The following is a 14,720-nucleotide window of genomic DNA, read 5'->3' as shown; positions in this document are numbered from 1 at the left end:
CAGAAGAGTTAAGTATGAATCAATATTGAAGTTACTAAAGGAAATTCGTGAGTCACCATGATTATTTTTACTTTCACTTCCTCTTCTGTTTGAGAGTAGAATGTTACGATCGATTAGTTGTTTCGATTCTAAGTTTTCACTTGGCTTTACCTAGACAGCCGTCTAACCTGGAACCCTTACACAAGACTTAAAAGACAAGAACTGAACAGACGTTACGGACTACTAAGGAGACTCCTTGGACCGAAATCCTTCATGAACGTACAAAAACAAACTTACACTTTACAAAACACTATTACGGACCAATATGGGACATATGGAGCAGAATTGTGGGGCTCCGCCAAACCATCCAATATCCAACATATCCAATCTTTCTAGTTTAAAGTCCTCCGCCGAATCGTTAACGCACCATTCTATGTCTCCAACCGGACCCTCCATCATGATCTCAATATTCCGTATGTAAATGAATTAATCCACTCCAGATTCCTAAATTTCCACAGCAAACTCTCTGATCATCCAAATCTTCTGGCTCAATCACTATCCATATCGTCCCATCCTAACAATCCTCCACCGTGACCTCATTGCTTCCTAAACCCCAATAAGCTCCTAGAGAGTTCCAGCGCTGGCTGGTTTCTCTCATCCCGTCCATCCTGGTTGTGGCACTGAGCCAGCTCTGTGGCACAATCAAATGTTTCTTTGTACACTACTCTTTTGCTAGATGTATGTTTTCACCTGAAATTGCTGATTATTCCAACTTGACTTAAAATCAAAACAGAACAAAAAAAAATGCCGGAAGTTGATACTTCATATCCCATAGGTGCCACCAGGGATGTGAGAATAATGTTGTAGCGTAATTGGACCAACCGGATGTACCACGTTACTGAATTGATTTCCTTTAAAACTGATAAACTTATTGTGCACAATAAGTTTTATTGGAAACCTTTCCTTTTATTGCCAGAGCAAATTCAATTAAGAGCCATTCTGAGCGAGACGGAAGTTCGGGCTTAGTTTAAAGTATAAATGGTACTTTAGCTGCGTCTATATTCATCGGTGCCACGAAGCTATAAACTAAACGCATCATTATCTACATTGTGACTACAAATTTGGAAACTTTTTTTTTTTTTTTTTTTGTTTTCTTTTTTTGGCATTGGCTTCCGCCATACAGCCAGCATCGTCTAGGTGCTTATCACTAGAATATCACTTACTCTCCGTTCTTACCTACAAATACATTCGCTTCACACATTCATCATTCTACTATATACCGCTATTTACATAAACTACTGCTAATTATAATGGATGGAGCAGCACTCTGTGCTCCTGCCATCCTTCTCGCTTAACCAAAATTAAAATCACGTAATCCTTCTCTAAGCATTTTGTTCCATTCATTCTAATTCGGCTATAGCTTCTAAATACATTCATATTTCATTGCTAGCTCTGCTATCGACTTAAGCACATAACTGTTGGTGGAGAATATAATGTCTTCGTAGCAAAATGGTGCATCTAAATACCTGTATATGTCGTCAAACATTCGTTTCCTTTCTACCACATAACGTGGACATATCATTATTACATGTTTGAAATCTTCCTCCTCATTGCAATCTACGCAAAGAGGAGTGGACCTTTTGTTGATCCTGTGTAGATACGATCCGCACACCGCGTGGTTCGCTCTCAGCCTGCTTATTGTCGTAACAACCCATTTATTCGTGCCAGTTCCCTTAAACCATGGTTGTCTAGGTAACTGATCTGCCATAGTTTTATAGAATCTACCTTTATCACCATTATTGTAATCTGTCTGCCATTTTTGTAGTGCTGCTTTTGCAATTATACGCTTGATATCGGTGTGTGGTAATTTATAATGAGCCATTTCCCCACTATTGGTGGCTTCCTTTGCAAGTGTATCAACAATTTCATTCTCTTTTATACCACAATGACCTCTTACCCACAAAAAATTAATGCAGACTCCCTTCTCTTTAAAAATGGCAATAGTTTCTACAATCTCTGCGATAATGTGATTCATTCCTGTAGACTGGTTGTGTATATGTGATAATTTACACAACGCACTCTGGCTGTCACTAATAATGGTATATTTTTTCTCCGACAACGAATAAATATATTTTAAAGCCGATAAAATAGCAATTAGCTCCGCTGTATAGATGGACGCCTCATCTTCTAATTTAATTATCGTAAAATAGTTCCGAACCGGATCATACACAGCACTTCCGACTTTATTATTGATTTTGGACCCATCTGTAAATAAACGATATGAGCCCGGATAATGGGAAGAAATGTAATCTTCGAAGGCCGCAGTTCTCATCTTTTCCGGTACCTTTATCAAGTCGAAGGAAGTGTTAACACTTAATTCGCTCAATAAATGTTCGTATTTTAAGTTGTACACATCTAACTTATTATTCGAATATACCTTATCTCTAAAGGTAGAGATTCTAATAAAACTTTCTGTGTAAATGGGGCCTTTCTTTTTTGTCCAATAATTGTGAGTGAGGACTTCGGTATTTAATTGGCTTATTTTGTTATAAATTATTCGGTTCGTGGCTAATTTTTTTAAGACATATCGATCGGACAGTAATTCTATTCTATAAGCAAGTTTGGAAACTTATTCAAGGCAATAACAGTTAGAAATAACAGTATTTTGAACAAAAATAAAATTAGCTATACAAAATGATCTTTCCATTTTTCCTGTCTAGACTAGAAAATAATAATAAATCCAATATCTAACGGTATTAGACAACCTCAATCTCAAAAGTATTTCATAATGACGTCTTTGTTATTGTCTTAAGTGGAATTTCTCAGCGTCATTTGTACAGATCACATCTCACTTTCCCCCTCCCACTCTGACCAATTATACTGGAAGAGGAAGTTCTGCGATCGCCTCAAATTGTGTACTCACCGGGGGGAGATTTCCGTTTTGAGCTCCCTTAGTGAAAGTAAGCTTAAAGTTTAAAATAATAGTTAGAGAAATCAGTGGTAAAGGTTGGGGGGAAAAAAAATTAACAAAATACGCAAGCTTTTTGACAAGTTTCTACATGTCTAAAATTACAAGCTGAACTATTAATGAAATATTGGGTACATGCTGATTTCTGTACCTAATTCTACCCTTATGCTTACTTTTTTAAAGTTTTTGTTAATGAATTTATAATATTTAAGAGATCTGCAACATCGGGACCCCACAAGGTATGTTCATCTACAAGAAAATTTCGAATCGAATGATACCTTATTCACAACAATCGGTTCATGCGTTTAGACGCTTTACTAAAGAACAATTGTTGGAAATGCCATTTTTGCCGATTTTTCAGCATCCTTTTTTTCTCGAAATCTATCTGTGTTGTTTAGCAAGGAATTTTGGGAATTTAATGTTTAAGGAAAAAAGCAAAAATTGGTCAAAAAGTTGAGTGTTTCTCGACAAGGAACTTTTTTGTCCACTTTTTTTTGACGATCAAAGCTTTTACAACTACCAACCGGATCTGACTATAAACTTATATCAAAATAACAAGTACACTGTACTGATTAGAAGTTTCCTGTAAACAAAAAATGGGATAAAAATTAAATTTACCCTTTCTGTTGCTTATAAATTTGACGAAATTATGTTAAGCTAATGGGGGGGTACGTGCAGACGGTTGACATTCTCCAAGTAAAGCTCTCGCAAACCTTGGGTTGATATTACTAGACAATATCTTCCTACAATTTTAACTTTTTACTTTCTCACTAAGTCTTAACTTGAGACATGTTCCACTGGTAAATGTAACTTACAGCAGGCGACTTCTTATGGCCAGCCTGATGTAATTTTTTGGAGAAATCCTCATCACTTCTGCCAACTCTATAGGAAATTGAGTTTTACTTATATTTTTAAACAAATATTTGGTACTTTCAAAGAATAAAACGTTTCATCTTCCAGGGAGATCATCTTCACAATACACTTTAAACAAATTCCCAAACATTTCCATTTCATAAAATAAATCGCACAATATGGCGCACTGGATCCAGAGTAAATAAATAGTTACAGTTAGCGATCACGATAGATGATCATGGATGTTGGTAACACCCTCTCCTCGGCAATCCCCAAGAGAATTAAGTATAAAACTAGTGCATGTTCGATGTGTCGTCGGACAATAAGGGAGTCTGCGGCACCTGCTAGCTAGCACCATATGTCAAGTCTTAACTGGCTCCTGTTCACCTAACTTTTATTGTAACAGCCGCTGCTGGTATGTCAATGGAATGGCCCGTCATTTAAATGTCCCGCAGTTTAGTTATTTATTGATTTTAGATTAGTGAAAACTATTTTTATATCCAGAATCTGTGGAAAAATAAATTTTAACCAATTATATTGAATAATTACGTAGATAATGCTTAAACCTGGTGTGAATCATTCCAGCGTTTATCTCTTACTACAAAAATGTTACAATTTTGCAGCTGCTTTAGCTCTTAAAACTGCTAGAAAGCTTAAGAAAAGTTCTGAAACATATTTAATGAACATGAATATGTAGGTTTCGTGACCGTAAATTATTCAAGTAAGGATTCAAAATTGGCGAGGAATCGGTCAAATAAAAATAACAACAATTCGTCTTTTTGCCAACGTTTCGACAAGTATATTGTCAATATATGTACAGGACTGTACAGCTTCTGTAACTCAACCAACCCGCATAGCCACGCCCTGAAGAAGACAATATATTTGTCGAAACGTTGGAAGTAAAAGACGAGTTGTTGTTTTTATTTGACCGATTCCTCGTCAATTTTGAATATTTAATGAACTATTAGATAAGCAACCTAAATTTGTCTAGGATAACCAAAGTACTGTGCACTTTAATACGAATGTTCTGTAGCACCAATTTTTCCTACATAACCATAATTAATTTCATATAAAGATCCAATAAATATCTTACGCCTGGCACCGCCTGAACTTGTAGTGGCAACATCAAGAAACTCCAAAGACAACACAGAATAAATTTCTCAGACTCACCACAGACTCTCCTCGACGCACAAAAATTGACTCACTTCTCAGAGACTGCATCCATTATCCCCCGGTACACTCCTATATCCAAAATCGTCTGCTGAAACTCCTTTCCATTCTAGAATGTAATCCATTCTGCCGCGACATACCCTCCTGCAGATCCTTCTATACCCTACAGGCACAAAATACTGAAACACATCCTTCTCTAACTTTCTACTCTAGCTGCAGGTTTTACCTTCCTTTTTCCCAGCATTCTGATTCTAAATCTTAACCTTTCTACTAGCACTTGTTATGAAGGTTGCATTGTTTTGTACATTGATACTTCGTGTATTTATTATTTTGTACATATATACAAAATAAAATGTAAATATAAGCATTACTATGTATAACTGTGAGAACATTCCATATTTGTATTAAACAGCAAAATAGAAACCCCAGACTACCTTGAGAATTTAAAGTTCAACTTATAGCTTTCAATGACGATTGCAACTTGAAGCAATCATAAATTGCAGAACCAAATATAATAATAATAAGTTTGATTGAATTTAGATTCCTGAAATTACTCGCATCTCTGTTACATCTGTTACTTAATTCTTTTGTAAAGACTCTCAATTCTTCTGCGTAAATCATGGTACTGAAAATGCATAAATTTGTCCAATGAAGTCTTCAAGGAAGCATTCTCTTCGTATTCTGTACCCTAGGGACCTTCCTATTCACTCACCAGACCACAATCTTGCATTTGCAGATTGCTCAGCTATCCTTTATACTCATTCAGACCCGATCCAATCAAATTTGTATCTTAAAACAGCATTTAAATTTATTGGAAGATTGTTTTGAAAAGTAAATGAAAGTAAACGTTTAAAAATGTCAAAACATAACCTGGATTTTTATTTTCAGTTTCCTATAATCGAGATATTCTCCCTTGTACTGCAGAAGGATGAAGGTTCAAACTGGAACTCCATAAATTTCTTGAAAACGACAAGAACTCGAAACAACCTACAATCTACTTACAATACTCCTTGACTTCACGTCAAAACTGACTTTAAATACTTATAAAATTCGATTAAAACCAATCTGGACTCAAAGATTCTAACTGTGGATACAGCCAAGCATCTCAACATTTATTGTCTCCAAACATTACAGCCAAACATTCCTCTAGCGTATCCATACTAACTATGGTTGTAGCAAAACTATTCACGCTGATCTAGGAGATCATTTAGTAAAGATTTATCAACTACAACACAAGAAGTTTTACTCTCCCCTCTCCTGTGGAGTGAGCAGCTCCCCACTTGAAATAATTTTTTTAAAAAACCCTACCGTTGGACATCAATTAGTATTTACTTAATTTATTGGAACGCCACAATTAGGTCAAAGAATCAATTATCCCATTTATTTGGTGTTTAAATTTCGATATTTATTTTTAGAAAAAACAAAAACGTTTTTAATGACTTCCACTCTTTTAAAAATGATTCACAAGAAAAGATAATAAGTTTAAACCCCCCGGAAGTCCGAAGTTACCTGATTCTGTTAGTCAAATTGCAACGACTTCTTGAAACTAATCAGTACCAATACAAATATGTAAGTTATTTATTATTGATTTTAAAATCAGATCTCATTGTCTTTTAAGTTGAGATTGGCTGTGAGAATTTCATTTTAAGCACCTATTATTTAAAAAATGGTCTGTGTTAATCTGTCTATATACTGTGAAACATCTGAAGCTGGTTTTACTTTAATCGAAACCAATCTTGAGAACGATATTTTGGAAAGAAAAATTGTGACTAGACTTCATTTTAAAAGGAATCCATTATTATTGGCTAATATTATTAATTACAAAGGATCATTTTGGGCAATATTCAATCACATATAATGTAACCACTTCATTCAATCAACCAGAATACCATGATACCCAAAATACATTATCCAGTGCACTTAATTCAAGTGTCCATGTGTTGCGGAACTTTTAAAATGTGCCCCAGAGTAGGAGAAAGAGAGCCGAGTTTGATAAATAATGGGCGACTGGTCGTGTGTCGTTTGGCACGCGCACCGTCGGGGGTGTATGTTGTTTAAATGGGGAGGGGGGGCAGCTGGTGGCTGGGGCCTAAGGCACAGGTGTCTTCGGCACCCTACATCCCCCACGGCCAATGGGGCGTGACTCTGCCTCAGCCAATCACCACAATCCTACACTCTTAGACTATCCCTCTAGTTTTGAGGGTGGTTTTTAACCAGTAGTTCTAAAGCCAGCCTATAGTAAGGTACTACGTAAGCCAAGTTCAGTTTTTTTTTTCTTTCGAGTTTCTTTACTTTCAATTTTTTGTTTTGCTCAGAATATTCCGTCCTGAGAAAATGGTAAGTTTTCAAATTGCTCACTTGGTTAAAGAAATTGTAATTTCAAGTACAAAGCACTGCAAGATTTTGCTTCATTTCATAAAGTTTATGGCAGCAAGTTACATTCTTTTTTTTTTTAAAAAAAAGCATCAACATTATAAATAAAACTTTCGATTTTATTTCAGGCACAAGGAGAGAAAACATTGATGTCAGTGAGTGTGGACTCAGGATTAGAAGTTCTGGACGACTCTGAAGAAGACAAAAGTAGAAAAGGGAAAAAGGCAAAGAGGCGTCCCACGAGGCCTAGAAGTCCTACACATGTGAGTACAAATAATCTCAACTTAGAAAACCCATTCCGGAAATAGTCTAAAAGGAAATAGTTTAAAAAAAAATAAATAATAAACTAAAAGCGTAAAGTGTCCTTTTTTTAAAAAAAGAACTGAGTTAAACTTCCGAAATTTTACGTATTTCCTGTAGTATAAGAAAATGAAAAGTGCGAGACTCACTCCTCCGTGGCTATCATTTATACCATTTTTCTGTAAACTTATAAGTTTTCTGTTTAAATATCGTCAAGTTTCACTGTACGCCGCCAAACTCTTTGATACCCTCTAAAATCGATATTGTATCACGTATTCACGCTTTCCGGGTAACTAATTTCGTATATTTCAAAGAAATGGCAGGAAACGGTATTAATTAATCGTTGGGGTGATCTTTCTACATCATACCAGTCTTGGCTTCCTTCCTTTAATCGGTTTTGAGCTTTTATCCTCAGAAAATCGTTTGAAACTCACCCAAGAATTGAAAAAGAAGATTCTCTAGTTTATTTAACTTAAGTTATAAAAACTTTGAACCTCCGTATTCATGTTCTCTTACTTGGGTAAGAGAAATTATTGCAATCGTTTAAAAAAAAATTTCTAAATTAATTTTTCATTATATTATGTGATCCTCCAAATCTTGGAAAACAAAAATTTCTTTTTAGCGCCTGCTTTGTGTGTCTCAAAAATATTTTGGTACTATATTGTTGGTTTCAATTTTTTTTTTTTTTTTTAATTAAAGCTGAAGGCTAAAATAGGAAGTGCGTGCTTACTCTATGCTGTTTTCCCGGCCTTTCCGAATTTTCTTATAAATGGACCTAAGATTTTTTAAACTTGGGATGTTTTGGGAGGGATACCTTTGATCGCTTTTCTTTGAAACTGGGAACCTGAACAAAATTGAATTTTGGGGCTCTCTAAAGTGCCACGTCAGAACAATGTACAGTTTGATTATCTACATAATATTAAAGAACTGTGAAAGCATTCTCTGAACTTCAAATTTAAAGCAAACGTATTAATCGTAATTGTGAACTCACAGAATTGAGTTTTATTTTATTTTTTTTAAAGTAACTTCCTCTTAGTACTTATTGGTAAGCGGAAGTATGGTGATCGTGCCTAATTTTTTTAAATCAAGTTTTTCACCGTAAATAGACAGTTTAGGTCTCTTGAGTCTGAAAAAGTAGTCTTTAAAAAATGGTGTCTGTTGTGAACAAAAACAAAGACAAAAAAAAAGCAGGATATACAACCTTTTCTTTTTATTAGAGTTCCCTGAAGGGATTAGACAGGAAGCGACCAAAATCACCCCACCGGAAGTGGCTTTTTATAAGGATCTAACTTAAAACGAGAAAACTAAATGTCTAAAATGTGCTATTTCACAAAAGGGGAAAGAGGAAGTAATAAAAATGAAGTTCGTTTCTTCTCCATTACCATTTACTCCTTAAAAATCTCTTTTCCTGTTTAGTCTTTCTACGAACATTCACAAGGCTGGTGTATAAAAATTAACTTTTAACTTCTGCTCGAATACAATAATTGTAATCAGTCAAGTGTAGTACTCTGCTTTTGAGTCACGCAAAAGAAATGGTCATCGCCATTGAACATTGTCCATCATTCTCCAGGACATTAGATTCCAGGGAATTGTAGTTGTAAACATTTTCTTCTTCTATTGCTTTTCATTAACAGCAATTATTCTGGCTTTATAAGCTTAAGAGTAGCATTTAAAAGGAAAAAAAAAAGCAACCGAAATTATTGTTGCAATGTTGCTAAGTTTTCCTTAGAGTGAAGATAACATCTAATTATTACAATGATCTTAAAAACTGTATGCTGAGGAAAATTCACTGGACTTTTCCTTACAAGAATCTAAAGCAAACATTTTTCTTTGAACAATTTCGTGATTTATTGAATGCTCACTAGTGATGTAATAAAATAATGCGCAGGAAAAGGCACTTTAGGGAAAAAGTTCTCCCTTGAAAACGTCATAAATCTTTCGTCATAACCATATTATAGGGAAGGAACTAGTTGGGATGCTGTTTAGCGCGCTGAATTCCGACGCGGAGATCCCGGGTTCGAATCCAGCTGCTGGACCTTAGATTTTCTCTTCCTAGGAGCTTCTAACGGCTCACCGTCAGGTGGGCACCGGACAAAAAAGGCTACTTGTGTTACAGACTTCAGATGTGGTCGCGCCTTAAATAAAAAAAGAAATATACATATGATAGCCATCTTAAGTCCCCAAAAAAACTGTATTTCTTGAACGTTTCCAGATCTCTATTACATAAATCGTTCACATACTTTGTATAAGTTTGGTTTGGAGTCTAAAAGTAAGTAAAAAGTAATCGCCTATTTTTTCAGGCGGGGCTTAACGTCCAACTACCATTTACTAGGTGTCGTGGACGGAGGCGACTAGCGAACCTACTTAACTATTTCTCATTTAACCATTAAATAAAATCCAAGGCCAAGACCGGGAATCGAACCCACTACCCACAATGCATATTCCCCATTGGCGCCTAATTTTACGCCTATTTCCCCATTTTAGAGACACATCATTAAAAGTATGGTTGACCATGGAGATGACCTTAGTCCCTAGATCAAAAGCTTGACATTAAAACAAATTGAAACAATCATGACGGAAAACATTAAACGAGAAATTAAATATAACTTAAATATTTGGACTGTGCAGAAAATCTGTAAGTTAGGAGCTATAGAGTGAGAGATAGTCGTCTGAGTGTTCCCACAAGATGTTTTAGAGGTTACTCTGAAGAAAACGAAATATCGAAAGTTCAAATCGATTTCAGAATTGCTTTTCAATAACTAGATAAGAGAATTCAGTAAATATTTAGATAATATCAATTCTTTTTTTTTTTTTTACTAACTGCGACAGGTAATGCGCTTAAAACGTCACAGACGACTGAAGGCCAACGATCGAGAACGTAATCGAATGCACATGTTGAACGAAGCGTTGGACCGTTTACGATGTGCGTTGCCCACATTTCCGGAAGATACAAAACTGACCAAAATAGAAACATTACGATTTGCGCACAATTATATTTGGGCGTTAAGTCAAGCTCTGAGTAGCGGCCAAGGCGAACAAGTCACTTCGCTAACTCTTGGCAACATTACCGTACATATTGGACAACATGGCAATAAGGTAAATATTGTTATTATTTATACATTTATTGAAATATCATCAATTTCTTGTTGATTTTACAAAACATTAAGTATGAACTAGTTAGTTGAGGAAGTGAGTTCATCTTCCTTTTTCTGCGATAAGTAAAATTTAGTTGACTATCTTTCTTCCAACATCAGAATCAGTCTGAATATTGATTGCCCTTCATAACTAGGTGGTGTGGAGACCTGCCACAATAATAATTGTAAAAACAGGTTTCAGATATGGCGTCCCACTTAGTCTGAGCCATTATTAAACCAGAAAGTTACAGTTTCAATTTTATGGTTAATTCTATGACCATAGAAGTTCAAGAAATGGGCCAATTCATGAAAGTAAGTCATCAACTTCACTCTTCGTCACAATACTCTTCCTCCAGTCTTCTATAACCCATTTCCTCTGCCAGCAGAGAACATCGGCCGCTATCTTGGGCTTTAATGAGATCCAAAAGACTTTCTTGGAATCCTTACACAAGACTTAAAAGTGGAGAATTAACCTCTTACTGAAGTCACAGCTTCAGACAGTGCGGCCATATCTTGCTGCAAGTTTTCCACATGTTAAAGATCAGATTTTTCCAGCATCCAGTAACTTCAATTTCCACTTAATCGAATAGACCATTTTCAGAATGATAATTTTTAATATAATCTGAAAGGAAAAGTTTTTCATGAAATTAGCTACATATCCTGTGATGCTGACTGAAATCAAGAATTACTTTTCTCTCTTCTTAGATCACCTCAACCACCGGCAGCTGCGCATTAGCCCAACAGAGACGCTGTTCAGAGATGGGAGGACCTTTGGCTGTGTTCGAACCACTAGGCAAATCAACACCATCTTATGAGGCTTCAACAAATTCTAGTTTTGAATTTGGCGATCGTTTAAGTCCAGTACCTGACTACAATACTAGATCTAATCAATCAAATTACAATCTAGTTGGCTTACAACATGATTGGTATGATGAAGAATTTAGGCATGATATCTGGAGTCATGATGGCCATCAACAGCAACAACCACAAACACCACAACATCATCATCAACACTTATATCAATCATATCATGATTATTCTTATGAAAATAAATACAGACCTATGTTTCCGTGTATTTAGTGGATGATTCCGTGAGTGAATTATTTGTGAGCAATGTAAGCCTAGCAGTGAGGCAGCTTCAGCCAGAAAAGAAGATCTCAGAGAGAGGCTTTATCCAAAAGGAGTCCAATAATTGAAGAAAAAATAATTAAAAAAAAGTCATTATTCTCGAGAATCGCGGAAAACCAAATTCTTCTTTGTAATACATATTTCCGGTTTCAAAAATTTTGACTACAAACTTAATTAGCGACGAAAAGGCTTGACTACAATATTGGGCAAACATAGTCATAACTGAATCCTAATTTGATTAAATTAATCGAGTAACTTGACTATGGCTACAGATTGAAGATTTAGTCAAATAGTTCTGTTAGTATTTAGCCATTCCATTTAGTCACAAAAATTTATGACTATATATTTTCAATCCTTAGTTATATACGGAATTATGACTAATTTAGAATTGAGCCATTATTCGTAACTAAATCCCAAAACTGGTCTACACCACCGCCATCATTCCTCTAGAAATGAAAAATAAAATATAGATCTATAAAATTGTGAATTAATTAGGAAAATTTTGAAGAAAAATCTCAGGTTTTCGTGAAAATGCAAACAAACAAAATTAAAATAAAATCCATTCATTAAAAAGTGATATACATTAGGTAGGAAAATTCAAAACACAATTAATTCTTGTCAAAAAAAAACATTGTGCTAGCTAAAAAAATAATAAAAAGATTTGAGCTTCCGAGGAGTAAGACTTCCGGAAATAGAATGCAATTAAGTGAGTTCTGTATTTTCATTATTAAATTAGGGTCTTTATTTAAGTTTTTTTTTTTTAAAAATTGCCGTTGTGCCCTTAGACCTCAGTTTGTGCCTTTCTATACAGTTTTATTCAAATGAATTATTTAATGATAACTGTTAACGACAATAAAAGTTTTATACCAGTATTTTGTTCAAACAGATGAAGTATTCATAAAGGATTCTATTTTATATATACATAAAACTAGAGCCACATCATAAATAACGCCTTAAGATAGCTTTATTAAAAAGCCAAACGTGCAAAAATGTGATGTGAACATAAACACCGGATATTCTCATCTAACTATACTAAAACTTCTAATTCGCAAATACACATTAAGGTCCCTGAGTTTGAGTCCTTTCACTTTAGAAGGGAAATCTATCCATTCCCACTCTCTCAAGAAGTAACCGTAATAGAATTTTCCAAAGAAAAGTGTTTCAAATTTAAGTCTGCAAAAAAAAAGAAAATCGTGGGAAATGATTTTTTTTAAAAATTCTAAAAAAAAAAAACCTATTCAGTAAAATGATACTTCCGGCTGACGTATTTTGACCTTTAAGTGTGCTCTAAGCATCTAAACTCTGACAGCACCGAAACTAAATATCAAATATCAGAAGTTGTTGTTCTTTTAATTATAGTTCGACACAACCACTCTATTATACACACAAAATTTCTATAACTATTGCAAAGTAAGAGAAAATATAAAGGATCCTTTAATAATAAATATATAGGTCATATTTTAACAATTAAATTTAATTTAAAAACCCCATACATCAATTTTATTTCAAGAAATTCTACTTTTCTTTTAATAAATTATTTTAACTAAAAGAAGAATATTAATTCAAAAGATAAGATGAAAACGTTTGTAAATAGGTTCTTCTTTCATTATTGTTTCTTTCTTAATTGTATCATAATTGTACCACCAAATCTAGTCACTTTTTTAAAGAGAAAAAATATATAAATGCATATTAACTATATCTTTTGTTACCGTCTTGTAAATGAAATAAATATTGTACATACTATTTTTATATATATTTGTATAAAACAAATAAAAAAAATGAATTATCGAATGAAATTTAGTTTGTTAAATACATTTTCGTTACATTAACATTTTAATTACATTTGAATAAAGAAATAATTTAGGTAATTTATGAGGTTTCATTTTAGGCAGAATGTATTAATAAAATAATACAAAAATAAACAAATCAATGGAAACTCTAACAACCTCACATTTCAACAGTTTTCCATCGTTTCTTGCAATGAAAGAATAGAAGAAGGCCCAACTTGTTTCTATCATATACTAGTGGCCCAAATAGCAGTTGTACAGAACGGAAAACCTCCTATAACTCGTCTAACCATCTCACATTTCAACACTATTCCATCGTTTCTTGCAATGAAAGAATAGAAGAAGGGCCACCTTGTTTCTATCATACACTAGTGGCCCTAATAGCAGTTGTACAGAACGGAAAACCTCCTATAACTCGTCTAACCATCTCACATTTCAACACTTTTCCTTCGTTTATTGCTATGAAAGAAGAGAAGAAGGCCCACCTTGTTTCTATCATACACTAGTGGCCCTAATAGCAGTTGTACAGAACGGAAAACCTCCTATATCTCGTCTAACCATCTCACATTTCAACAGTTTTCCATCGTTTCTTGCAATGAAAGAATAGAAGAAGGCCCACCTTGTTTCTATCATACACTAGTGGCCCTAATAGCAGTTGTACAGAACGGAAAACCTCCTATATCTCGTCTAACCATCTCACATTTCAACAGTTTTCCATCGTTTCTTGCAATGAAAGAATAGAAGAAGGCCCACCTTGTTTCTATCATACACTAGTGGCCCTAATAGCAGTTGTACAGAACGGAAAACCTCCTATATCTCGTCTAACCATCTCACATTTCAACAGTTTTCCATCGTTTCTTGCAATGAAAGAATAGAAGAAGGCCCACCTTGTTTCTATCATACACTAGTGGCCCTAATAGCAGTTGTACAGAACGGAAAACCTCCTATATCTCGTCTAACCATCTCACATTTCAACACTTTTCCATCGTTTATTGCAATGAAAGAATAGAAGAAGGCCCACCTTGTTTC

At 34.7% G+C, this 14,720-nt stretch overlaps 1 protein-coding gene across 1 annotated transcript; it reads left to right on the top strand.

Annotated features, from left to right (window-relative positions):
• The first annotated feature begins 7,213 nt into the window (after positions 1–7,213).
• On the top strand, positions 7,214–14,257 carry tap (Basic helix-loop-helix neural transcription factor tap). The gene is made up of 4 exons (XM_074139617.1): positions 7,214–7,306; positions 7,471–7,605; positions 10,472–10,738; positions 11,482–14,257. Exons 1-4 carry the CDS (start codon positions 7,304–7,306, stop codon positions 11,854–11,856), a joined length of 780 nt encoding a protein of 259 aa, XP_073995718.1. The 5' UTR covers positions 7,214–7,303; the 3' UTR covers positions 11,857–14,257.
• Positions 14,258–14,720: the final 463 nt, after the last annotated feature.

This window comes from Rhodnius prolixus, unplaced genomic scaffold (genome assembly GCF_049639745.1).
Source record: "Rhodnius prolixus isolate KJV_2025 unplaced genomic scaffold, Rpr scaffold_53, whole genome shotgun sequence".
NCBI classification, from domain to species: domain Eukaryota; kingdom Metazoa; phylum Arthropoda; class Insecta; order Hemiptera; family Reduviidae; genus Rhodnius; species Rhodnius prolixus.
This window is presented reverse-complemented; position numbering and strand designations above follow the sequence as displayed.